This window comes from Schistocerca nitens, chromosome 6, assembly GCF_023898315.1.
Source record: "Schistocerca nitens isolate TAMUIC-IGC-003100 chromosome 6, iqSchNite1.1, whole genome shotgun sequence".
Taxonomy (NCBI): Eukaryota; Metazoa; Arthropoda; class Insecta; order Orthoptera; family Acrididae; genus Schistocerca; species Schistocerca nitens.
Window position 1 is genome coordinate 393042710 of NC_064619.1, and position 25532 is coordinate 393068241.

At 39.1% G+C, this 25532-nt stretch overlaps 1 protein-coding gene across 1 annotated transcript in view; it reads left to right on the plus strand.

Annotated features, from left to right (window-relative positions):
* LOC126263709 (uncharacterized) overlaps positions 1-21580 on the plus strand; it is a 98759-nt gene extending 77179 nt beyond the window's left edge. The window contains exons 5-6 of the mRNA XM_049960850.1: positions 15730-15943; positions 16236-21580. Of these exons, the coding sequence (XP_049816807.1) occupies positions 15730-15943; positions 16236-16352 (331 nt within the window). The 3' untranslated portion in view covers positions 16353-21580. The remainder of the gene's footprint in view (positions 1-15729; positions 15944-16235) is intronic.
* The last annotated feature ends 3952 nt before the right edge of the window (positions 21581-25532 follow it).

Genomic DNA, 25532 nt, shown 5'->3' on the forward strand with positions numbered 1-25532 from the left:
ATCTGCCAGGAAGTTTCATATCAGTGCACACTCCGCTGCAGAGTGAAAATCTCATTTGGAAGCAAAACAGTTGTTAGCAGTCAGCCTGTAGGTACATTCTACACACCAGTAGCATAAGACATACCCTGGCAAGCAGGGCTCTGGCTGGGTGGACCATTACTTTCCTAGCTATTCTTGAAACGTCATTGAATCCTTCAACAGTCATAAACATTCCCATCAGCTTGGGTGGACTGAGGCTACTATCAATGACCCACAGGAAAAAAGGCAGGAGGAGGCTAGGCATGATGGGCTCAAAAAACTTCAAGGGGTTAGCCAAAATGTCATTCTTATTATGAATAGGGTAGAGGGGATGTTTTAACAAGTGTCCTCCTCTTTAAATTTACATCTGTAATCTACAAACAACCCTGTGGTGTTTAGCAGATGTCTGTGTATAGAAGCGAGCAATATTTTTGTTGACTCTTCTGGGAATTACGGTCTTGAAACTGCAACAATAAACCACACAATTATGTAGAACACTTCTTGTGGAGCATCTGCCACTAGAGTTGGTTGACCATCGATATTTAGTAACGCAAGTGTGTCTTGGTACCTTAAAATCTGTAAAACAAAACAAAAAAATGATGCCATAGTAGTTGAAATTAGCTGATCGAAGCAGGTGGAAAAATTAAGAAACTCCAAAAAACTGGATGACTTTAAATTAGTAGCTGAGATGCACAACTCCCCCAAGCAATGTTATAGCTAGGTGCTATTATATAATGGAAATAGATATGTTGGAAATTAGTCAAGAATGGGCATCAGAGGAGCAGTCAACTTGATACAAATAACATGAAGAAATAATAGGAGAGCTAAAGAAGAGGATCACTTTTGCTGTGACATGGAACACTAGCTATCCAAGAATCTAATTGCAACCTTCCCTTCTCCTTAGAGTTAGGCCTTGTAACTTCTCGAGGTGTAGCAAGTGCAATTGTTTTGGCCATATGATAATTATTTATAAAGGAGAAACAGCATTTGAAAATGTGGAAAGGCAGACCATGAATCTGTCACAAACAGCCCATCTCTAGCAGTGTGCATCAACTGTTATGGGAGCCACCGTGTGCAGAGACAAGAATTCCGTATTCACTGAGGAGGGGGAAAAAAATTGCAGATAACAAAAGTGAAAAAAACTGATCCACGCAGAAGCCAAGAAAGAATTAAGGTGGTGCAACTTCCAGTCTTTGCTACCTCACACACTTCCTTGGCAAAGGAGCCTACCAGTAGTTTGAATTAAGATAGAGTGCCTCTTAACACTTAGAAGGAAGCATTGAGCAGCAGACAAGCCCATTTAACTCTTTTGATTCCCAACAGTACAAAAACAAATACACTGAAGTGCCAGAGAAGCTGGTATAGACATGCGTATTCAAATACAGAGATACGTAAACAGGCAGAAGATGGTACTATAGTCTGCAAAGCATATATAAGACAACAAGTGTCTGGCACATTTGTTAGATCGGTTACTGCACTACAATGGCAGGTTATCAAGATTTAAGTGAGTTTGAACATGGTGTTATAATTGGCACACGAGACATAGCACCTCCGAGGTAGCGAGAAAGTAGGGATTTTCATGTATCATTTCATGAGTGTACCATGAATATCAGGAATCCAGTAAAACATCAAATCTACAACATCACTGTGGCCTGAAAAAGATCCTGCAAGAACAGAACCAATGACGACTGAAGGGATTCGTTCAGCGTGACAGAAGTACAACCCTTCCACAAATTGCTACAGATTTCAATGCTGGGCCATCAGCAATTGTCAGCCTGTGAACCATTCAATGAAACATCATCGATATGGGCTTTCGGAGCTGAAGGCTCACTCGTGTACCCTTGATGACTGTACAGCACAAAACTTTACACCTCGTCTGGGCCCATGAACACTGACATTGGACTGTTGACGACTGGAAATATTTTGCCTGGTCATACAAGTCTCGTTTCAAATTTTATTGAGCAGATGCTCATGTACGGGTATGGAGACAACCTCGTGAATCCATGAACCCTTCATGTCAGCAGGGAACTGTTCAAGCTGGCTCTGTAATGGTGTGGGCGTGTGTAGTTGGAATGATATGGGCTTCTGATATGTCTAGATATGACTCTGACAGGTGACATGTATGTAAGCATCCTGTCTGATCACCTGCATCCGTTCATGTCCATTGTGCATTCCAACAGACTTGGGCAATTCCAGCAGGACAATGCGACTCCCCACACATCCTGAATTGCTACAGAGTGGCTCCAGGAGCACTCTTCTGAGTTTAAACACTTCTGCTGGCCACCGAACACCCCAACCATGAACAGTATTGAACATAGCTGCCTTGCAACATGCTGTTCAGAAGACATCTCCACCAAACTTGTACTCTTACAGATTTATGGACAGCCCTGCAGGATTCATGGTGTCAATTCCCTCTAGCACTACTTCAGACATTAGTAGAGTCCATGCCACATCATGTTGTGGCACTTCCGCATGCTCGCAGGGGCCCTACACGATATTAGGCGGGTGTACCAGTTTCTTTGGCTCTTCAGTGTATAATTTTAAAATTTTTCACCATAGTAAACTTCATTAGCTTAGTAAGCCATGAATACAAGAAGAAATTGGCAAAAAGTAATTTTAAGAACATTGTTTCACTTTGAAACATTATTTTAAAATTTTTCACAAAATTAACCTGTATTATCTTAGTAAGCAACAAATATGAGAATAAATTGGCAAAGAGTAAACAGTCTATTGTTTTAAGGAGATGGTTTCACTTTCAAACCCCTAGGGCATATAGTTTTCAACTACCGCATCATTTCATGTGATATACTTGAAAGCAAATTCACATTTTTCCTAGACACAGTCCCACATCTCTAAACACAGATGAACTCGTAATGCCTCAAACAAGTTATGGTTCTAGATAACAAGCAAAAATGGACCTAAAATTTGATATATTTTGTTTGAAAACTACATATTGCCCTAGTGGTTTCATTTCGAAACCATCCGTAAAAACAATAGTACAAAAGAAAATTTATGATACAGTGACTGTAGATATACATCCTTGCACTGTCAAATCTCTGCTCAATAAAGCCATTATTTTATTTAAAAAAAGACGCATGTTACAATCTCCTACAATAAAGTAGCGCAATCTCCGTGCCAACTGTTGCTTTGAAATGGTATTTTTTCAGGCAGAAGGCTCAAAGGGTTAAAAATAAACTTCTGAATGTTATAAGCTGTCAGGCAAAGTCATTAATGAAATTGAAAAAGAAACACACACACACACACACACACACACACACACACACACACACACACACACACACATGCACACACACACGGTCATTATTGTTTACTTGCCTTCAAGCCTCTGAGGTGTGTGTGTGTGTGTGTGTGTGTGTGTGTCATAACAATGCTGGTAGTAGTAATAGTCGTCCTGCATTTTAGATTTAAATCTGAAGATTGTGTAATTTGGCCAAAACTAGCTATAACAGCTAAATAAAACAATTGTCTTGACACTGTTATTAAAAAATAATGAAAAAAATCACTGACTTCTCCTATGGAGCAGTACATTTTTCTGAATGTTGGAATTGAGACTTCTCATACGAGAAGGATCTTTTTCTCTGTGTCTTCAAGAGAGACATTTTACAAATACTGAAACTCCTGTGCTTGGAGTGTCTAGCCTCCACAGAAAAAATATCTTTACTGGTGACATGGTGAAGCGATGATGATATTAATTGAGGATGTGTGCACTTGTCAGTTATAACCTCAAATGATTTATTGCTGAAATACTCCATCCATTTTTGCTTTTAGAATATTTAAACAAATGTAGTACTGATAGACAGGGGCTCTACCACTGCGTCCCTTTGGGATCAAGTAATTGAGGGTATGTGCGTCTTGTTACTCATTTAACGACAACATCGTCATTTCAGCTGTAGATCTCTCATTTAGTTTTGCATGTTCTTCCAGACCTTGCCTGGTAGGAAACCTTTAATGGCTTGTGTGGAACTGACTATTTCCCCATCTACGGCTACACTCAGCAAACCACCATGAGGTGCATGGCAGAGGGTACATACCATTGTACCAGTTATTAGGGTTCCTTCCTGCTCCAGTCACTTTTGGAACATGGGAAGAATAATTGTTTGAATGCCTCTGTGCATGCAATAATTATTCTAATCTCCTCCTCACAATCCCTGTTTGAGCTATACGTACGGGGTTGTGGTATACCCCTAGAGTAATCATTTGAAGCCGGTTCTTGAAATTTTATTAGTATACTTTCTCAGGGAAGTTTACGTCCGTCTTCAAGAGTCTGCCAGTTAAGTTCCTGTAGTATCTCTGTGACACTCTTCCATCAATTAAACAAACCTGTCACCATTTGTGCTGCCCGTCTCTGTATACGTTCAGTATCCCCTGTTAGTCCTATCTGGTACGAGTCTCACACACTTGAGCAATGTTGTGGTATAGGTTGCACGACTGATTTGTAACCAATCTCTTTTGTGGACTGGTTTTCACTTCGCCTATATTTTTTGAACCTGTGTTATCATTCCATTTCATATCCCTACAAAGTGTTACACCCAGGTATTTGTATGAGTTGGCTGATTCCAACAGAGACTCATTGATATTATAGTTATAGAATACGACATTTTTTTGTTTTGTGAAGTGCAAAATTTTACATTTCTGAACATTTAGAACAAGTTGCCAGTCTCTGCACCATGTTGAAATCTTATCAAGATCTGACTGAATATTTATGCAACTTCTAATATTTATGCAACTTCTGTCAGATAGTACTTCATTATCAATATTGTCTGCAAGATCATTAATATACAACATGTACAGCAAGGGTCCCAACACACTTCCTTGGGGTGAGCCCGAAGTTACTTCTACATCTGATGATGACTCTCCATCAAAGATAACATGCTGTCTCCTCCCTACCAAAATGTTCTCAATCCAGTCACAAACCTTACATGATACCCCATATGATTGTACTTTGACAATAAGCCTAGATGCGGTACTGAATCAAATTATTTTCAGAAACCAAGAAATACTGCACCTACCAGGTTGCCATGATCCAAAGCTTTCAGTATGTCATGGGAGAAAAGTGCGAGTTGGGTTTCACATCTGAATTCATCTATCAGATGGAACAGATCTCGGGAGATTGATGTTCAGAAAGTCTTACTGGACACTTAACAGCCATTTGGCAGTTTTTGAACTGTGCAAGTGTCCAGAACTGAGTGAATCACATCACAGCAGATGTACAGTATCAGGATGTCTCCTAATAATACCAGGGGGGTCACATTTCTGGGACAGTAAATAAAAATATTTCTGCAACTACATCCAGGACCCTGCTTACCATCGCTATCTGGTGACACAAGAGAGGGACATTTGTGATTTGTCCTTAAGTAATATTAAGGAATGCAACCTCCTCCCCTTCTCCTTGTGGGAAATAGGTTCCGCATTTTCTGTGGTTTGTGACTCTGCTTAATTACACGTCATATACTAAATACAGCTTAATCAATAACCAAAGGAAATCCTCTTTCAGCTTCATAGTGGAATTTGGCTTCTTCTTCTTCTTCTTCTTCTTCTTCTTCTTCTTCTTCGTCTAGTTCCCATGCCAACCTCACATGGTGCCTCCAAATGATTCTGTCTTGTGCTGCTTCCTCCCAATTAGTTATTCCCGACTTGTTGCTTATTGCTTTAATTTCATTTACCCAAGTATACTTGGTTCTCCCCCTTGGTCTCTTACCATGTGACTTCCCCATGAATATTCTTGAAACCATTTGTACTCTTTTATTCTCTTCAGATGATCCGTCCACTGGATGGAATTTACTATGCTTATTATTGTTAGACCAAAGATTTTCCTATAAACTTCATCATTTTAGTTAAACTGCATGTTTCTGCTGCATTGGTTAGGACTGGTCTGATCATTGTGTTACACAGCTACCTTTGTTTATCTTGTCCATAGTGTAAGCCCTAGAAGTTTTTGTGTGGTGTAGTAGGCCCTATTTTCATTTTGCTGCGTCATTTTCACTGCTCTTTTGTTTCTGGTTTTATTTGTCTATCATTGCGCTCAGAAATTTGAACAGTTCAGTGCATTCAAATGTGTGTTTGCTAATTATTAGATGTGAATGGTGGTCATGCTCATCTCATCATCTTGGAACTGTCATGTGTTTTGTTTTATGATCATTTACTTTTAGGCCAAGTTTGGGTGCTTCTTCTGTGAGCTCCACAAGTGACTATCAAATCACTATTTCATTTTTGTCATTGAGCACTATATCATCTGCATTTGCTAGTAGTTTCCTCACAACACTCTCCAAGGCTGCGCGGGAGGGAAGAGGGGACAGGGCATTTCCCTGTCTAGTCCAGTTTTATTTTTAAAATGGTCAGATTTTATTCTGTTTATCAAAACCCTTCTTATCATCATTTTACAAAGTTATGGGATTAATTGGACATCTCAAGTCTGCCATTGCATTCCTCTGGCTCTGGCTTTGGCTTGAATGGAGTCATAAGCTTTCATAAAATTAATATTCAAGTAATGCTTTTTTTTTCTTCTTCATTGCCATACTTGTTCATTTATTCTTCAGATTACAACTATATTGCAGTTGTAGATCTATTCCTGTGAAAGCCATTTTGATAAGTCTTCCCAGTCTCCTTTTTGTGTAGCAGTACTATTAATGATTCTTTTCATTCTGTTGGTATGGTCTCAGTTTCCCATATTACCTGTATCTGGTTAAACAAACATCTGTGCAGTGCTTCTCCATATTTTAGTACCACAGCTGTATTTGTCACTTTCATTTGCCTTGCAATTTTTTAGATGTTTTATATTTCCCAGCACCTCTTCATACGTCAGTTCTGGCATTTGTGCATTATTAGGGCCACTGCTGGAATTTGTAATTGTAATTCTGGATCAGAACAGGTCAGTAGATTGTCAAAATATTCCTTGCTTCTTGATAAAATTTTGCGTGGTTCAACCATCATATTCCCATCCTTATCCGTCATGTTATATTTTTCATTACATTTGAAATTTGGCTGAGAAGCATATTTCCCAACTCCTGGGCAGTAGCCATTTTACTCTCAATTTTAAAACAAATAAGACCGTATTTGCCCCAGTAGTTCTCATAGCACCAATCTCACTAGCTATTTGCCCCAGTAGTTCTCAGCACCAATCTCACTAGCTGAGGAAAGACCTTGGTGCTCATCGTCAGCCATTGTATAGTGTGGGCTCTGGAACCTGGTCACTACCTAGTTGCTTGATTTGTGACATCAGGTGGTATTACTCCACACTCTGGAACCTAGTACATCTGAAAGTGACTGTTCAACAGGCATTTCTACGCAGGCAATGCCTCATAGGTGTATTCTTCAATGTGGATGATTCCAGCAATACTGCCTGAAAGCATTATATACTGCTGCACCTCCACCAATGGAGTTACCATGGATATCTCACATTTTCCATAAATCCTTTCCATTAGAAAGATGTTTTAAGTACTGAGTCTAGAATGTCCTGTCCAAACATTTTAAGAAGAGCAACAGTATCCTTCAAGGGAGTATTTTAAGTGTAATAGTAGTCGCCATTGCAATAAATAATATTACATCCACAGTAAGGATCCCTTTACAGTGCTGCTTATTCATTGATGACTTCTCCATCTTTTTTTCATCATCCAGTCTTGCAATAACCACTTGATCAGGAGGCTGGGGGACTAAATGAAAATCACAAGGTTTAAGTTCTCTTCCATAAAACTGTTTGTGTTCCTTCTAATCATTTTCATTTTATCAGATACGTGTTTAAAAGATGTGGGATATCTGTCTCAGTTTTAAGGAAAAGGTGGAAATTCTGGGTCTGAACTTTGATGAAACACTATCACAGCTCAGAGACCTGAAATTAAGTTATGCCATGGCCTTAAATATTTTGAAATTCATTAGTCACAAGTTTTGAAGTCCTGGCTGAATTATATGCTCCAATTGTATAAAGACTTTGTGAGGCCTTGGCTTGAAAATGGAGGTACGATTGGATGCTGTGTTGGGACATGTAATCCACCAGCTTAACAGGCCGGTGAAATGGGTGACCGAAGTACGACCCTGTAGGAGCCACAGCATTGTGAACCAAAAACAGTTTTGATGACAACAGCCTGTTGACATGGGAAAATTACTGTGGTGCCACTGCTAACAGAGGTGCCACAAGGAGATGCAAAATTGTGCACTTCGAAGTCTAGTGTGTTCAGAAGGTCCAAATCTGAAATTTTAGTAACCCAGTTGGTGGTGGTGACCAGTACTTGAGCTGTCCAAGAATATTCAAGATATTTGATTGCAGAACAAAACTGTCTCATCATAATAATGCTGTTGTTACTGCAGCCAGGCCCAGTAAACTAGATAACACAACTTGCACATCTGGACCTGAGTGCGCTTCATCAGCTTCTGAATCCGAGTTTGTGCTGCCAAGGCATGTGTCATCCATGTTAATTTTATGTGCAGCATTACATACTTTCTCCTTGTGACCTGATTTACCACAAAATGTGCACTTTCCTTTTCACAAATAGCAGATTGGAACTTCGGGAAGCATGGTTGCCTAAAGTCAGAGAGGAGTGGGATGCTGTACCTGGCAGGGATGCGAATCATGACTGGTGAGGTTGGGCCCAGGACATGTGCGGTTATCGGATAGTGAACAGTCACTGAAGAACTCAGCATCTGTTGAAATTCTTGAATGAGTGGAAGGCATGCCAAAAATGAGGGGTTGTTGAGTTCCAGATCATTTCAGAGACCCTTATCAGGTGAATGGACCAATACCATATCTCTCACCAAAGAATGAGCATATAATTGCTTACGCTTGGAATTGGTGCACTGGAAATTCTGGTTTTGAGAAAGACACTGTAACTGCACAATGCATTCCCATACTTTTTGTAATGATGGGCAGCTACCATATGGATTTGAGAATTGAAATACTGCATTAGTTTATTTTAAGCTGTTCGTAAGACAAGTCATGTGGTTCAGTCTCAGTATTCAACTGTTGAAAAAGGCAATACACATCAGCATCCAATTATGCTAATAAGAAAGTTCAGTGATAGGTATCACCTGAGATTCCAAGTGTGATGTAATGCTGTTCCAGGTAGGCGATATAGGTGGCTGACAATTCCTTTTTGTCAAATGCGGGAAATGATGGCAGCACAACTCGGAAGCCTTTGATCGTGGAGTGTGTTTATGGCCAGTATTGAAAATCTCTGGTAATGCGGTGATTGCAGCTATCTTTTCCAACATGACTTCTTGAACTTGCTGCATATTTTGCAGGAATAGCTCTTGGATGGTCACATCTGTGTTGATAGAAGACATACTTAAATGAGAATTGAATGTTAGTACACCTTGTATGCGAAATACTGTCTTACAACCACTGTCTAGTCTGGGTGATATTTTGAAGAATTCTGGGTGATATTTTGAAAAATTCTGGGTGATATTTTGAAGAATTCTGGGTGAAATGCACTTAATACCTTGTTACCATTGACTAAAGTGATGTGACAAGGACTGACTAAGCAAGAACAAGCTCCCAGGCAGACATACAACAATAAACCCTTTATTAACAATACCATGAAAGACACACTTATAATTAAACCACAAGGGCTACAGCTAAATCATTCAAAGAAACACAACAAAACTACCTGGAACAGTTGGGAGTGTCAAACTGTTTGATAACTGGATAATCACTGACAAGTGTGAATTGAAGGTTCATAGTGAAGCAATATCACTGTGAAACTGACATTATAAATTCTATGTCCAGATGGATCGCTGGTTGACAGCTGTCAGGAATTCACAATCACAAGAAAAGTGTAAGACCATTGGATAGCAGGTCCTGGCACCTGAGTCTGTACAAGCCAAACTTTTTGAGCATTGCTTGTTCTAGACTGCTGGTGGCTCATAGAGGGCTTTGAAGGCAGAGGTGTCCAGGATGTTGCATGGGCTTCAACTGCCTGGCTGTGTTTTGGTGGTATCTTGAGTACAGCCTTGGCAGATGGATAAGGCACAGACTACTTGCAGCCTGGTGACGTGGTGGACGCAAGTAGGGTTGCGATAGCCACACCTCCTAATGGCGATGTTGACGCTGTCTGTTGGTGAGGCGCCTCTGGTTGCAGCAGTGGCTGTCAGAGATTCCCATGTCAACCAGCTGTTATTACTGTTGTCCTTCACAACTGTTTGTTTCTGGTTCACAGTGTCATTGCTCCTGTAGGACCACACTTTGTCCACCCATCTCATTGGCCTGTTATATTGGTGAGCTACATGTCCCTGCACCGCAGTTGGTATAGCCAAAGAATTTAAATGTTAAATGTTGGTTTTAATGATAGATCTGTACTGCATCCCAAGGTGTAGGATTGAAGTCAACTATTTGTCTGTGAATTGAAAAAACTAACGAATGTGAAAGTGGTCTCTTGGTTACAGTTATAGACTGATCTGCAATGCAGCCAGAGATCTGTGTTACCTTGGAAGCTGACAGTTTCATTTTCCATTATTTTCTGATTACTTGCTTCCAGAGTATTCCTGAAAATTTGGACACTTAAATAGAAAGATTGCCTTCCCTACATGCTGCTGGACGTGGCAATCTTTAATTTGTATATGCTACCTTCAGATACATCATACAGTACTGGACTCTACTTTTTACTACTATGTCATTCTGCATTTAACAGTTATATGATTTTTGTGGGATTCATTGTGGCAGCAACCCACTCACAAAGTACAAATTTCAAACATTAACCTACGTTTACTTGCATGTCTGGATGGACAGACATTAATGATGATTGACAGCTGTCTGAAAATAATTTGAAATAAATTCACTGGATGCAAATCTCTTCGCATTAGCTGTGTCTGGTGTAAATGTGCTACTTATTAGCGACATGAAAATTCATGTTGAACAGAGCTCGAACCTGGATTTCCGCATATCACAGGTGGTCACCTTAACCACTTGGGCTGTCAGTGCGCGCCTCCTGGACTGACACACACTTCCGTATGTCACACTGTGTACATCCCTATACCATAGTCCCCTACATTCATCACTTTATACACACAGATTTACTTGGTATTCTCTCACCTGTGAGATTGGGATTATGAAGAATCGAGAGCCATGATATTATTGTCTTGTGTCCACGTTTCCATGTAATATTTACTTGCATATCTGGAGGGACAGACATTAATGAAGACTGATTTGAGGAATGTGAATATCTTGGCATCAGTTGTGTTAAGTATAGATGTGCCACCTTTCGTGACGTGGAAATTTGTGCTGGACCAGAACTCAAACCTGGATTTCCTGTTTATTGCGAGCTGTCACCTTACCCACTTGGGCTATCCCAATCTGCCATAAATTTTCACATATCACTAATAGGCAGTACACCTATATCTAACACAGCTGATGCCAATACATCCACATTCAGCGAACTTATTTCAAATTAATTTCAGACAGCTGTGAATCATCGTTAATGTCTCCAGAATGAAATTTTCACTCTGCAGCAGTGTGTGTGCTGATACGAAACTTCCTGGCAGATTAAAACTGTGTACCAGATCAAGACTCGGCATACAGTTTAAATTTGCCAGGAAGTTTAATCATTAATGTCTGTTCAGACAGACATCTATGATGTTTGTATGCAGACTGAAGTGACAAATGAAAATTTGTACCATGGCCAAATTTTCTTTCGTCGCTTCAGTCTGCACATATACATCATAGATGTTTGTGACTTGAAAAGGTCTCTGGCACCATATTGTTTCATTTGATTAAATCACCTATGCCTGGGTTTCAGGTAGAATCCCCTGTTTCGTTTAATGCTGTGATGGTATTCCAGTACAGTTGGGTAACCTCTGATATGCTGGTCAGGTTTAAGGGGAATACCAAGTGAGCTGAGGCGTGAATGGGAATTTGGATTGTGGGGGGGGGGGGGGGGGGAGGCATTCTAGGGTAGACCATGCACTTGTGCAAAGCCACTGTGCCAGAATGGCATAATGGTTAGTGCATCTGCCTAGTGAGTAAGAGACCAGGGTTCAAATCCTGGTCTTTGTATGAAATTTCATTTATTACTTCAGTCTGTTCGTTCAAGCATGCAAGTAAATATTACGTGCCAAGACAGGACAGTAATATCAGGGTCTTAGTTCCTCACACTCTCGTTCTCACTGATGCGGGAATGCAGACTTACGTTGTGAGCATTAACTGATGAATGTAGGAGACTCTGGTATAGGAATGTAAACAGTGAGACATGTGGAAGTTTGGATCAGTTCAGGAGGCATGCATGGGTAACTCATAGTAGTCAAAATGACTACTCGTGATAAGTGGGAAATCCGTGTTTGAGACCCGATCCTGCACAAATTTTCATATGTCGCTAATAGATAGAACATCTATACTTGACATAGCAGATACCTAGATATTCACATTCATTGGATGTATTTCGAATAAGTCTATGCGCCTCATTGTAAGTTTTATGAAGAAGAAAAGAAAAATTAGCCTTAAGTGCTAGAAGGTGAGCTCATTACTATTCAGTGTTTTTTTATTAAACAGTGGAAAATGCAGGATGGAATAATGACAATATTATAAAAAGGATAGATTGCTATTCACCATATAGAGGAGATACGACATACAATAGAAAGACTACTAAACATGTAAGCTTTCAGACAGGAGGACTGCTCCTTCTGAAATAGATCCCCCCTCCCCTCCCCCTCCCCACCACACACACACACACACACACACACACACACACACACACACACACGTGCGACCACTGTCTCTGGCCCCGGCAGCCCTGATCAAAAGAATCAGGACAACTGTTTGTGGACATTAATGTGGAATGTTTCTACCGTTTGCCTGTACAACAGCTGGAACTCTGCTGGAAACACTTCCCAGTAAGTGTATGGAGGAGGTATGTGCCACACCATTCTTCCTCAAAGGCAGAAACCATAGAAGGTAGTGATGTTGGACGATTGTGTCGGAAGAGAAGTTGTCATTCTAACTCATCACAAATGTGTTCCGTTGGGTTCATGTTGAGACTGTGGGCAGTCCAGTCCATTTCAGAAGTGTTATTGTCTGCAGACCATTGCCTAACAGATGCTGGTTTATGTCAGGGTTCATTGTCATGCTGACAGAATCAATCATCATCTCAGAATTGTTCCTCTACCGTACGTAGTACACAACGCTGTAAAAAGTATTGATACCCTTCCTCATATAGTATTTTCTTAAGTGCAATAAGAGGAGCAAAACGTAACCACGAAAAGCACCACCATACCGTAACACCACCTCCTGTGTATTTGACTGTTGACACTACACGCAATGGCAGAAAATGTTCTCCAGGCATTTGCCAAACCTAAACCCTTCCATCAGATTGCTACAGGGTGTGCACGATTCATCACTCTAAAACACTCATTTCCAGTCATCCACGGTCAAGCAGTGTCACTCAGTACACCACATAAAGTGTTTCTTAGCACAGACTGCAGAAATTTGTGGCTTATGAGGAACTGCTTGACTGTTGTACCCATTTCTTTTTAACTCCCTATGTGCAGTCATTGTGCTAATCTGGACTGCAGGTAGCACTTTGGAACTTAAGAGTTATTCCTTCCACTGATTTCATGAGATTTTGTTATAACCACCCTCTGCGATGCTTTGCAGTCTATGTCCATCAGTACAGAAGATCTTGCTGGTCTCTGTTTAGCTGTGGTTGTTCCTACGCATTTCCACTTTACAATCACACCACTAGCAGTTGGCTTGAGCAACTTTACAAGGGTTGAAAGTCCTTGATGGATTTCTTACTCCGGTGACGATGTTTGAGAAACTGCATGGTGTATTAGAGGTTCGAATTTGAAGTGTTTGTGCACACATAGAGCACATTCCCCTTCAGCAGAACAATGCCAGACTACACACGGGCATTGCGACATCTGCAACAATCCGACGCCCTAGTTTCACTGTGATCAATCATCCTGCATACAGTCCAAATCGTGGCCCAATCCCGTATTCATCTGTTTCCAGAACTTAAAGAATGCCTTCGAGAACTTCACTTTAATATTGATGATGTGGTGCAAGCAGAGGTGAGGTTGAGGCTCCATCAGCAAAGTCAAACATTCTACAGAGTGGTATCAACTAACTGGTCTGTCATTGTGCCTGGGTGACTATGTTGAGAAATAAATATGTAGATATGAAGAATGTTAATGTCTGATAACCAAAATATTGTGCCTGTTGGACATTATGGACCAGCAGTACACGTGTGGACTGTTCGAGCAAGAAATATGCCAGGAAAAAATGGAGAACTATAACTTTGTTTTATTCAAAAAAGCTTTCGGAGTTTTCATATAAAAAATTCAGAAGCATTACTTTTCAGCACATACTTGTAATTATAGTGCCACTGAATTACTATTAAAGTTCAAAGAGGCCCAAATATCTGCCTCCCTGCTATTCCTATGTATTCTTGCATGTAATGTAAATATCACTGCGTTCACATAACACCCTAACACATCCTTCTGTTTCCAACAAGTTTCAAAAAATACATTCTTTGATTAGAGTCGGTGCTCTGGTATTTATATTTATTTGTGTTCAACTGGCAGTAGCTTTCAGTTTGTTCTGGCATGCTCTGTTGGAATGCTTAGACACAGCAGATGAAAATAGTCAACACCAAGTTTGTAATAGTGATGCTCCTTTGCTAGTGCACCCTGTCTTTTCTAATTGGTGGAATTGTTGCCCAGCATCTCATTTTCAGATAATAACCATAGCTGCCACTGAGTTGCTGTATTTTACAGTTTGAGTACATGCTGTGAAGAACATTTGTCTCGAGTTAAAATTGTACGCCTGGCCGGAACTCGAACACAGATACTTGCCCTCCCCGGGCAGTGTATTGCCAGTTATACTAGCCCTGCACATCTCACAGATCAACACCAGATTTAAGCTTGTCACTTACTATTATCTCTCAGGTTTGCTTGGCATGATTGATCAGTGGTGTGCTATTGGGTGTTCAGATGAGTTGTTAATTCCATGTTTCTACATGATATTTAGACAATCAACACAGTCATCTTCAGGTGCTGTGAACCCTGTTAATATGCATACTCACTGCATGAAGTGTGGTTGGAGTCCAGGCAAAATAGCACCTGACGATGGTGACTGAGTCGATTGTGTAAATATATTGCAAAAAATTGAAATCAACAACTGTGCTGAGCACCCAGAACATCATCATTTGTCTCCTGTTTCCCTACATGGCTTCCAAACTCCACCAGGGTTCCTTTGCTATGTTGCTGGACTTGGCACCTCTGTGAGTTAGAACACTTCAGAAAAACCACTATCTTATGAATATTAGTTGAATGTGAAAGGCAGGGATTTGACTATGAGTTTCGGTCCAGCACAAAGTTTCATTGTTTAACAAGTACTGTGTCGACTTATTTAAACATCTGAAAACATAAAACATGAAGGGATGTTAAACATCACTGGTTTAAAACTTGTTTTGATATATTTGTTTTCCTTGTGTCTGTTTCATATCCATCTAAGACCTTGTGCTGTGAATATTACATGAAATATATGTAATTTAACAAACAGAATTCATTGACACACATCATCCAAGTTTGTACACACACACACACACACACACACACACACACACACACACACACACACACTCTGCAGAAATTCTAATAATGTAGCCATGATGGATTTATTGATCAGGTCAAATTTGACTGATGTGACTGTTATATTTTTTCCTTTATCATTTTGTATCAATACCTGCAGGAATTTTTCTCTCACACTCACAGGAATGTATTGTATTCTACATATGGGAAGCATATGGTGTCATGTGATGTTGCTGGCAGTGGTGTACCACAGTATGTATTGGACTACTTGGCACAAGGACAGGACTGGCCTGAAGGAGATGCAGCATTTCATAGGCGTATCACTATTCCCACTCTCTTAGTTCATGGCATGCAAGATCCTCTTGTTCCTCTTGTCCACGAGTGTGAGATGGAAAGGGTAAGTATGTTAATGACTCGCTTTTAGAAACTAGTACTGTAACAATTCACCAAAGGAGCTGTACATGCAAAAGGTGCCTAAGTAAATTGAGTGTATCTAAACCAGAGCAGATCTAAAAAAATATGATTTCTATATACCAGTGACTATGTGTTTCTTCATCCCCCCCCACACACACACACAAAATCATCATCATTTCACTTCAGTTTATATTACCTTATAACTAAGAGAATTAATTTAAGTTCACATTGTTTTTTGAAAGTAGTAACATATGTATATATTCCTTTTTTTCCAGACCATTCCACGTTCTTTCCTTGAAGTAATACCAAATGCTGGCCACTTTGCTATGTTGGAAACTCCTGAAAAGCTTATCCACATGATTCGATGCTTCATTGATTGGTGGAACACATAATTAATTTTGAAATTTCTGGCATACATGAATGCAGAAGCATTGCTTATATGTATTACAATTGTTCATACATTCCTTATTAATGAATGTTACATGTTAGTGCTTGAATTCAGAGATTAGGAAAGTCTATCTTTCTCGCATCAGTCACATATTGAAGTAACATTTTAGTTTTATTTTGTTCAAAAGCAGTATTAGTAAGGCTGTTGTATTGACAGAAGCTGTGTGTGTGTGTGTGTGTGTGTGTGTGTGTGTGTGTGTGTGTGTGTATGTGTGTGTGTTTGTTTATTTGCCGTCCTCAATGTTGTTTATGTTATAACTTAATTAAGTATCAAAACAGTGGTTTCTGTTAAGCATGATCTTTGTAGGTTTTGGAAATTAGACTCTCAGTGTTTCACTTACTTTGTTTCCACTTTATATCACAGACGAATACTTACAGTCACAACTCTCTGGCGTGAAAGTTGTTACCTGTTTGACAGCTGGAGTGACACTAGCACTCAAAGTGATGAGAAAGCAGATAGTCGCATCCATCCTGAGAATAACTTACTTTATACTTAATTAACAAAATTGGTTTTTTCCTTCATTCCATGCATTACTATATTACCAATAGACATGAATTGCCATGAAGTAAGTGTAAAAACAGCCAAATCACACTGGTTCAGTGGCATAAGTTACAGCTTACTCATGAAGAAGTACTTTCTAATATGCTATATTTGCAGGTTACTCTGCTGAAAGCAAATGAATATAAACACACACTTCATCCATGAGAAGTATATATTTCTGTTGTTGTCTGTTGTCATCATTGGCACTTTCCATGGTAATTAAATTTTTTATATAATTGAGTGATTCACCCATTCTTACACTTCACTTGACTTCCTAATGCACAAATATTTTTGTAAATCTAATTACTTTTGCCTCAAAAGTGAATGTGTTGAAGATTCTTGCCTTTTGTGGCTCAGGTTTAGCAACAATTGTGGAATCTGTTTCTTCTGTGTTGGGAAACAGTTTTATTGCATTTGTCGATGTATTATCACATCTGTACCGTTTTCCCTTAACATGTTCGCTGCGGTCACCAGTGCGGGCCGCTAATGCTCTAGGCGGACGCTTGTAAATGGACGTGAGCTGAGAGTTGAAATCATAACCCTGCAAAACCTGTAAGTTCATGTTGTGCATGTACGTAATGTTGACAGCAAATATAACGTCTGCACAAGAGGTGGTGCTAGATACAGAAATACAAGTACGCTTTAGCTGAATGCCGATCATGTGTGAAATGCTGCATGCTGTCCGATGCTTGTAAGTGTCGATGCATCTATTGCAAGCAATTCTAACAGTGCCTCTGATTTATTGATTTTATTCCAAACTGGAAAGAAAATGCAGTTCAAACAACCAATAAATCTGCTCCATTGATAAAGAATTAGTCAGAAAACACCAAAAGATTTATGAAACAGAGAAAAAGAGACAGGACTCGTCTGCAATGTGGTGCTATGGAAACCCAATCCCATATAACAAATGAGTTTGCAAGGTGTGGAGGTGATGTTTTTATAGCAAACCACAAATAAGTCCACATACTGTACAGAAACCTCATGTTCTGAGCAATCAGTGTAACAACATTTTACTTGGTTATCAAATAAAACAAATATAAACACTTTACAAATCAAACACAAAAGATCTTCCTCTTAAGATATGACATCCCATTACATTATGGAGTGCAACTGTGCAGCAGTTCAAACAGGATCCAGGTTTGTTTGAACACGTTACGCACATGTAGGGCATGTCCGTACACTTGCCCCATTCCACACAAGTTGTACACTGCTTCCTCATAACTTGCTTCTTCCCTTCAGTTGCATCCCACTTTTGCACAGTGTGTGTGTGTGTGTGTGTGTGTGTGTGTGTCTTTACGATATTTGTTACGCACACCTTTTGTAACATCCATTTGTGGAAATACTCCCTTTATTATTTGTATTCTATAACCATACAACGTCATTTTATGCCCTGAGTATTTATTATATAGGTAATGTGAATTGAACATTAGCATGTCAACTACATGGAAGAATAGTTTCTTTGGCCAGCAGACAGTCTTTCTTTCACATAAATAGTACGACAATACCTGGTCCTGCCCATCGGTCCCAACATACAGCTATTATATTTGACACTTGCCAGTGGTTTTGAGACTATTTCCTGGCATGCATTTGGCGCATGTCTCATTGTAGTAGGATATTCTGTGGAAATATAGGAGACCTCTCGTCTATCCTTCCATTTGCCGATCATTATGCCATCCGAATATTGTGCAATGTGTCTCCTTTCCCCAGTTTTGCGCATACCACATCTTTAGGGGTATTTCTTCTATTTACCCTTAGTGTCCCGATACAATGTGTTTTAACATTCAACAGGGTTTTAGCTAAAGCAAAGCTGTTGTAAAAATTCTCTTCCAACAAATGTAATACTATCCTTTCAGCATGCCCTTTTCCCCCTCATACCACCACACATCCCCGTGTACACAGCACATTTATTTACGAAACTGTCTGGATTGTGTAGCATGTACAATTTGATGCCATATTTATTCCTTTGGTTCTTTATATATTGTCTAAATGACAATCGTCCCCTAAAGAATCATTGATTCATCTTCAGATAGATCCTTACCTGGATAGTACAGCTGGCACATTCTGTTGTTAAAATAATTCAATATAGGGCGTACCTTATATAGTTAGTCATCTGGTTTTTATTCTCCTGACTGGATAGTTCGCAAAATACAGTGAGCGTAAGATGAGCAAATATCTGTCTCTGCCCATACTCATCACTATTCCTCTATATTGAAACAGCGGGTCTTCCTTCCAGTAGTCTGTAATCGGGCATAATTGACATTACCCATATGTAATGAAATACCCAGGAAGACTAGTATTTTTCCTGTACTTACAGGTTTCCAATTACTAATCCGAGAGCCCTCTTTCATATTTTCGCTCACAAACATATTGCGTGCGTTACTGTTTGTTTCATCAACTACGAGCTGCAGTATGTCATCTGTAACCAGTAGCCTAAAGAAACCCATTGGCGTATTACCAGCAGGATTTATCTGCAAACATTCTTCTTTTTTAAATGGATGATACTGCACCCTATGAGGTTCTTTATCGTCAGCGATTTCCCCATCATCGTCATCCGTATCGTCCGATTCCGAACTGTTGCGAAACATATTCAACAGTTCTGCTTCCACACTGTCATCACTATGGTTTCTGCAGTCTCCAAATTCCAACCACCCGCCTCTGGTCCATCCCCTCTGAACTCAACATCACTATCTTCTAACACGCTCAGTAACTCGTGGTCAGTTAGAAGGCCCTGGTGTTGGTTGATTCGCCGCCATTGCAAACAATGCACAACACAGACGACTAAAGACAAAAACACACAACTGCAGACAGGAAAACATTACATGATATTTCGTTGGTTGCTTGTACTAACACAAGTGCAAGCCAAACAAACCAAACTGAGTACTCAGCTAGCAAATGCTCCGCTTGTAAGCATTACCTGCACTGGCGTGTTGATCGCAGAAACGCTTATAAGCGTCAACCGCACTGGGGTGTTGATCGTGGAAAAGCTTGTGTGTCAGCCGCAGCGAACGTGTTTAGCTACAGGCAAGGTGGCTTATTTGGTGTTACAAATAATGTAGGTATTACATTCCATATAGGCTTCCTACATTCCACATTCATTGATTTGGCTGAAAGTGTAGGCAAAGAAACTCTGCTTTGTTGGACAGATATACATTCTGCAACAGATCAGATCTTCAGGTGTTTACTGCCAATTCTTCGTTATTAAAGGAAAAAAACACTATTCAATAAATTTCTGTACATTACAAAAGACTCGTAAATAACATGTTCTGTGTAATGGACCATTTCATACATACCACATCCTTGGAAAACTAAAGTGTGACAAAAAGGGGGTCATTTTTTGGTTATTATCAATTTTTATGGCACTCCATATGCTCCCTATTGAAAAAACTATGTTACAAATAAATATAAATATTAGTATTTGCATTCATCTGATATTGTATACAGATGTATTGTTTGAACACCTGGGGCACTGCTATCACACAGGGTAACAAAAACGAGACGGAGTGTTGTGACTGTTATGTTAGAAAGTGCTTTCTGTACTACCTTATTTATGCGAAGACATATTTCAGGTCTTCACCTCGTCTTCAATTGGCATAGTACCCTTGTATCCTCATTATTATTATGCTAGCTGAATTTTTAATGTTGTAGCTGTCTTTTATTATGAATTTTGTAACACATTGTTTTGCATTTACATTCCTAACACAATTACTTTTAGATTCATTGGTGTGCTGATGCAACACCACTTTCACCTTGTGCCCTACAAAATGCAAAACAAATTGCCAGATACAGAAAAAAGGCAGTTACAACATTCAAAATTCAGTTGACATAAACTTGACGTATCAGAACATGGCTGTTCTTCTTTCTATATTTTATCTGTGGTGTTTGCAGCTACAATCATTATTTGCCCTTTGTAACTGTGTGCATACTCATAAAGCACATATTTAATGATGAGAAAGATGCTATATTTTTGGTAGATTGTATGCTCCACTTCAGCTCTGTCTTTTGTAGCGACAGATTAGTTAATATTTGTACACTCAATCTAATAGACTGATGTCATGATGATCTACACTCACACATCAGTGTGTTGGATAAATGTGTATTATATTTAATCAGGCACATGCAACTCGTACAACCCAGTAAGACTGATGATAGGATGAGACAGGTTAGTACAGTAGTTTATGTAAAGAATTAGTGATTCTCAATACTCATAGACTATCAACAACTGCAGTACTAACAGATTTTTTGTGAACACAGTTATAGCCATAGATATATACCTCAAAAGCAAAGCTCTGTGAAAGACACAGCATTGGTGTGCTTCATTTTTACTTTGTCATTTTACTTACAGCACATTTTTATTATTGCTGCTATTTACACTCACTTGTCATTTTCCCAACAGCTTTTCTGTGTGTAATCTTTTTGTTTTATTAATGTGTAAGTTAAATAATATTAAACTAAAAGCAGTATTCTCTGTAGCAGCCAAAATATGAACAAGACATATTTTTATATAAAAGAATCTCTAGATATATTACTTGCATATTTGTGAAATGTTTGGTTTCACACCTATGAAATTTGTTGTTTGAATTCATGAAAGACTATGGAATGAGTATTGTTAATGATAAATGAATGAGAGACTGACTTCATTGATGTTATTGATGATTATAATTTTTGGACATGTTTAGAATCATGTATTATATATTTTTAAACTTAGTATTATTATGAATTACATTTACTATACCTTTGTATTTGTGATATCTAACAAGTCCTAAATGCTATTGATAGTACTTCATTAGCACAAATATGTATTTAAAACAGATTTATCTTCTGTTTTTTCCCTCACAGTATTATGATGTCATAAATTAGAAAAAAGTGTCAGGTACTGCATTTAGTTGTTGAACCATGCCTACTAGTGCTTGACATGTGTAACAGAAAAAACTTGCCTTCCATCCTATGGTGCTTTGAAGAAAACAAACCTGTTTCACATACATAGATTAAAGATCAGTAAAATCTTGCATCACTTTGTTTTTGGACATATGAAAGTTACATATTTATAAAAAGGGGTTAGGTGATGTAGACCATGATTAAGATTATATATAACAAACACAGTAACTTGTTGACTTTAACTTTCACACACAATTTGAAGTCATTCTGTCAGTTCGCTGTTGCCATTGATTATATGTTTGCAAAGTACAGCATTCTCCGTCACCTCCTTTCTCTCCAAATTTGATTCAGTCCTGTTGCATTCAGAGAGGTAAAACTTCCCCCCAGTGGGGAAGTCTGAAGCATTATCTCCAACAGATGTGATTGTTGTAGTTTTATCTGGTCAGGTTACCTCATGTGCCATGTCATCATAACAACAGTTTGTTAAAAATATTCTGACTAGCTGTAGGACATTTGTGGGAACTGCAAAACAGACCCTTCTAATATAAGAAAGTAAGTGAACTGTAGAGGAAAAAGTCTGCCACTTCTTCTGAGCTTGATCACTCAACTACCGTTATTTCTTGGCTGTATTTACATAAAGACTATATGTGGAAGACAGTGGCAGGATATAAAGAAAGATGTACTAAATTGCTCATCAGCAACAGCAGCAAAACTATGAAGAAAGTTTTTTCTTTAGGATAGCTCAGCATGTACACTGAAGATCAGAAATAGGTAATGCATGAAAACAGAAAGATATGTTATAGGAATCGGAACACTGCAAGGGAGCCAGTAAAAAAAAGTGAAATGGAATGGGGACAGTGAAAGAACATTGGATTGCTGGAGAACTTGTCCACAATTAACTGTCCTAGTCTTGGAGATTAACAATAAATTTTCAAGTAGGGATGTGATTTGTGAAAATGACATTGCTTGTCAAAGTGATCCTCTTTGTCCAACATAAGGTGTTACATTTGCAGACTGTTAATCTGCTACATCTACATCTATACCTATACTCTGCAAGCCACCTGACGGTGTGTGGCGGAGGGTACCTTGAGTACCTCTATCAGTTCTCCCTTCTATTTCAGTCTCGTATTGTTTGTGGAAAGAAAGATTGTCGGTATGCCTCTGTGTGGGCTCTAATCTCTCTGATTTTATCCTCATGGTCTCTTCGCGAGATATACGGAGGAGGGAGCAATATACTGCTCGGCTCCTCGGTGAAGGTATGTTCTCGAAACTTAAACAAAAGCCCGTACCAAGCTACTGAGCGTTTCTCTTGCAGAGTCTTCCACTGGAGTCTATCAATCATCTCCGTAACGCTTTCGCGATTACTAAATGATCCTGTAACAAAGCGTGCTACTCTCCTTTGTATCTTCTCTATCTCTTTGATCAACCCTATCTGGTACAGATCCCACACCGGTGAGCAGTATTCAAGCAGTGGGCGAACAAGTGTACTGTAACATTTTGTGTTAAAAGTGTACTGTGACATTTTGTGGTATGATAGTAATCAAGTCCTTTTTTACTGTTAGAGGGGACTTTCTCATTGCTATTTGTTTTGAATGCATCTCAGTAAATTGTCCCAGTGTGCAAGAAGACAAAGCTCATTGTTGGCGTCAGAGTGTGTGTGTGTGTGTGTGTGTGTGTGTGTGTGTGTGTGTGTGTGAGAGAGAGAGAGAGAGAGAGAGAGAGACATACTTTATCTCCCGGAGATGGAGCATAAATATGCATGGTCTTTTACGGTGCTCAGGTGGCACTCATGCCCTAACTGTTTTCACTGGAATAATTGTTCTCCCTCTGAATTCTGTATGTTGCATGTCAAAAATATGTTCAGTTATTAATTTCATTATTTGATTTACAAATATTTTAATTTATGTGTAGTTTTCACACATTGGAGAAGAGTGCCAAAAATATATTAAACTGGTGCTGTCACCATATTTTTCATAAACAGTTGGTATGCTATAAGCATAATATAATAAAAAAAAACACTCTTAATTAAAATCTGTGTAGATTTTCTTTCTTCTTTGAAGCAACTTAAGGTTAAAATTTTCCTTCATCTTGCGTGAAATGTACCTCAAATATTTAATAATGGAGCATTGTAGTCTTATATCATTGTTACGAGAATACTGTAAATGAAATGCTTAACATTGATTGATTGATTCATTAATTCATTCATCAGGATGATAAAAGGAAAGGAAAAAAAAGTAAGACTTTCGTTCATTGAAAAGGACCCCATATTTGGGATCATGAGAGAAATGTATTATGGAAATGACATTCTCTTGTCGAGTTATATCTCTGTTATGTTGTAATCATCTGTTAGCTGTGATCAAACTAAGCTTTCTGAAAATGGGGAAAGTAGGAATACTATAAGGTTGTATTTATGTATGGATATAGGAGAGCTTGAACAGTATTCGGTCTGACATTTCAACATAGCTGTCAATTATAATAGGTTGTTATCTGAAATGCTTAGTAGTAGATACAAATGAAGGGGTCGATGGAAGAAAGTGCTAACCCTGGATTTAGTAAAGATCATTCTAATTACATTGTTGTTGTTGTTGTGGTCTTCAGTCCTGAGACTGGTTTGATGCAGCTCTCCATGCTACTCTATCCTGTGCAAGCTTCTTCATCTCCCAGTACCTACTGCAACCTACATCCTTCTGAATCTGCTTAGTGTATTCATCTCTTGGTCTCCCTCTACGATTTTTACCCTCCACGCTGCCCTCCAATGCTAAATTTGTGATCCCTTGATGCCTCAAAACATGTCCTACCAACCGATCCCTTCTTCTAGTCAAGTTGTGCCACAAACTTCTCTTCTCCCCAATCCTATTCAATACCTCCTCATTAGTTACGTGATCTACACACCTTATCTTCAGCATTCTGCTGTAGCACCACATTTCGAAAGCTTCTATTCTCTTCTTGTCCAAACTGGTTATCGTCCATGTTTCACTTCCATACGTGGCTACACTCCATACAAATACTTTCAGAAACGACTTCCTGACACTTAAATCTATACTCGATGTTAACAAATTTCTCTTCTTCAGAAACGATTTCCTTGCCATTGCCAGTCTACATTTTATATCCTCTCTACTTCGATCATCATCAGTTATTTTACTCCCTAAATAGCAAAACTCCTTTACTACTTTAAGTGTCTCATTTCCTAATCTAATTCCCTCAGCATCACCCGACTTAATTTGACTACATGCCATTATCCTCGTTTTGCTTTTGTTGATGTTCATCTTATATCCTCCTTTCAAGACACTGTCCATTCCGTTCAACTGCTCTTCCAAGTCCTTTGCTGTCTCCGACAGAATTACAATGTCATCGGCGAACCTCAAGGTTTTTACTTCTTCTCCATGAATTTTAATACCTACTCCGAATTTTTCTTTTGTTTCCTTTACTGCTTGCTCAATATACAGATTGAATAACATCGGGGAGAGGCTACAACCCTGTCTCACTCCTTTCCCAACCACTGCTTCCCTTTCATGCCCCTCGACTCTTATAACTGCCATCTGGTTTCTGTACAAATTGTAAATAGCCTTTCGCTCCCTGTATTTTACCCCTGCCACCTTCAGAATTTGAAAGAGAGTATTCCAGTTAACATTGTCAAAAGCTTTCTCTAAGTCTACAAATGCTAGAAACGAAGGTTTGCCTTTTCTTAATCTAGCTTCTAAGATAAGTC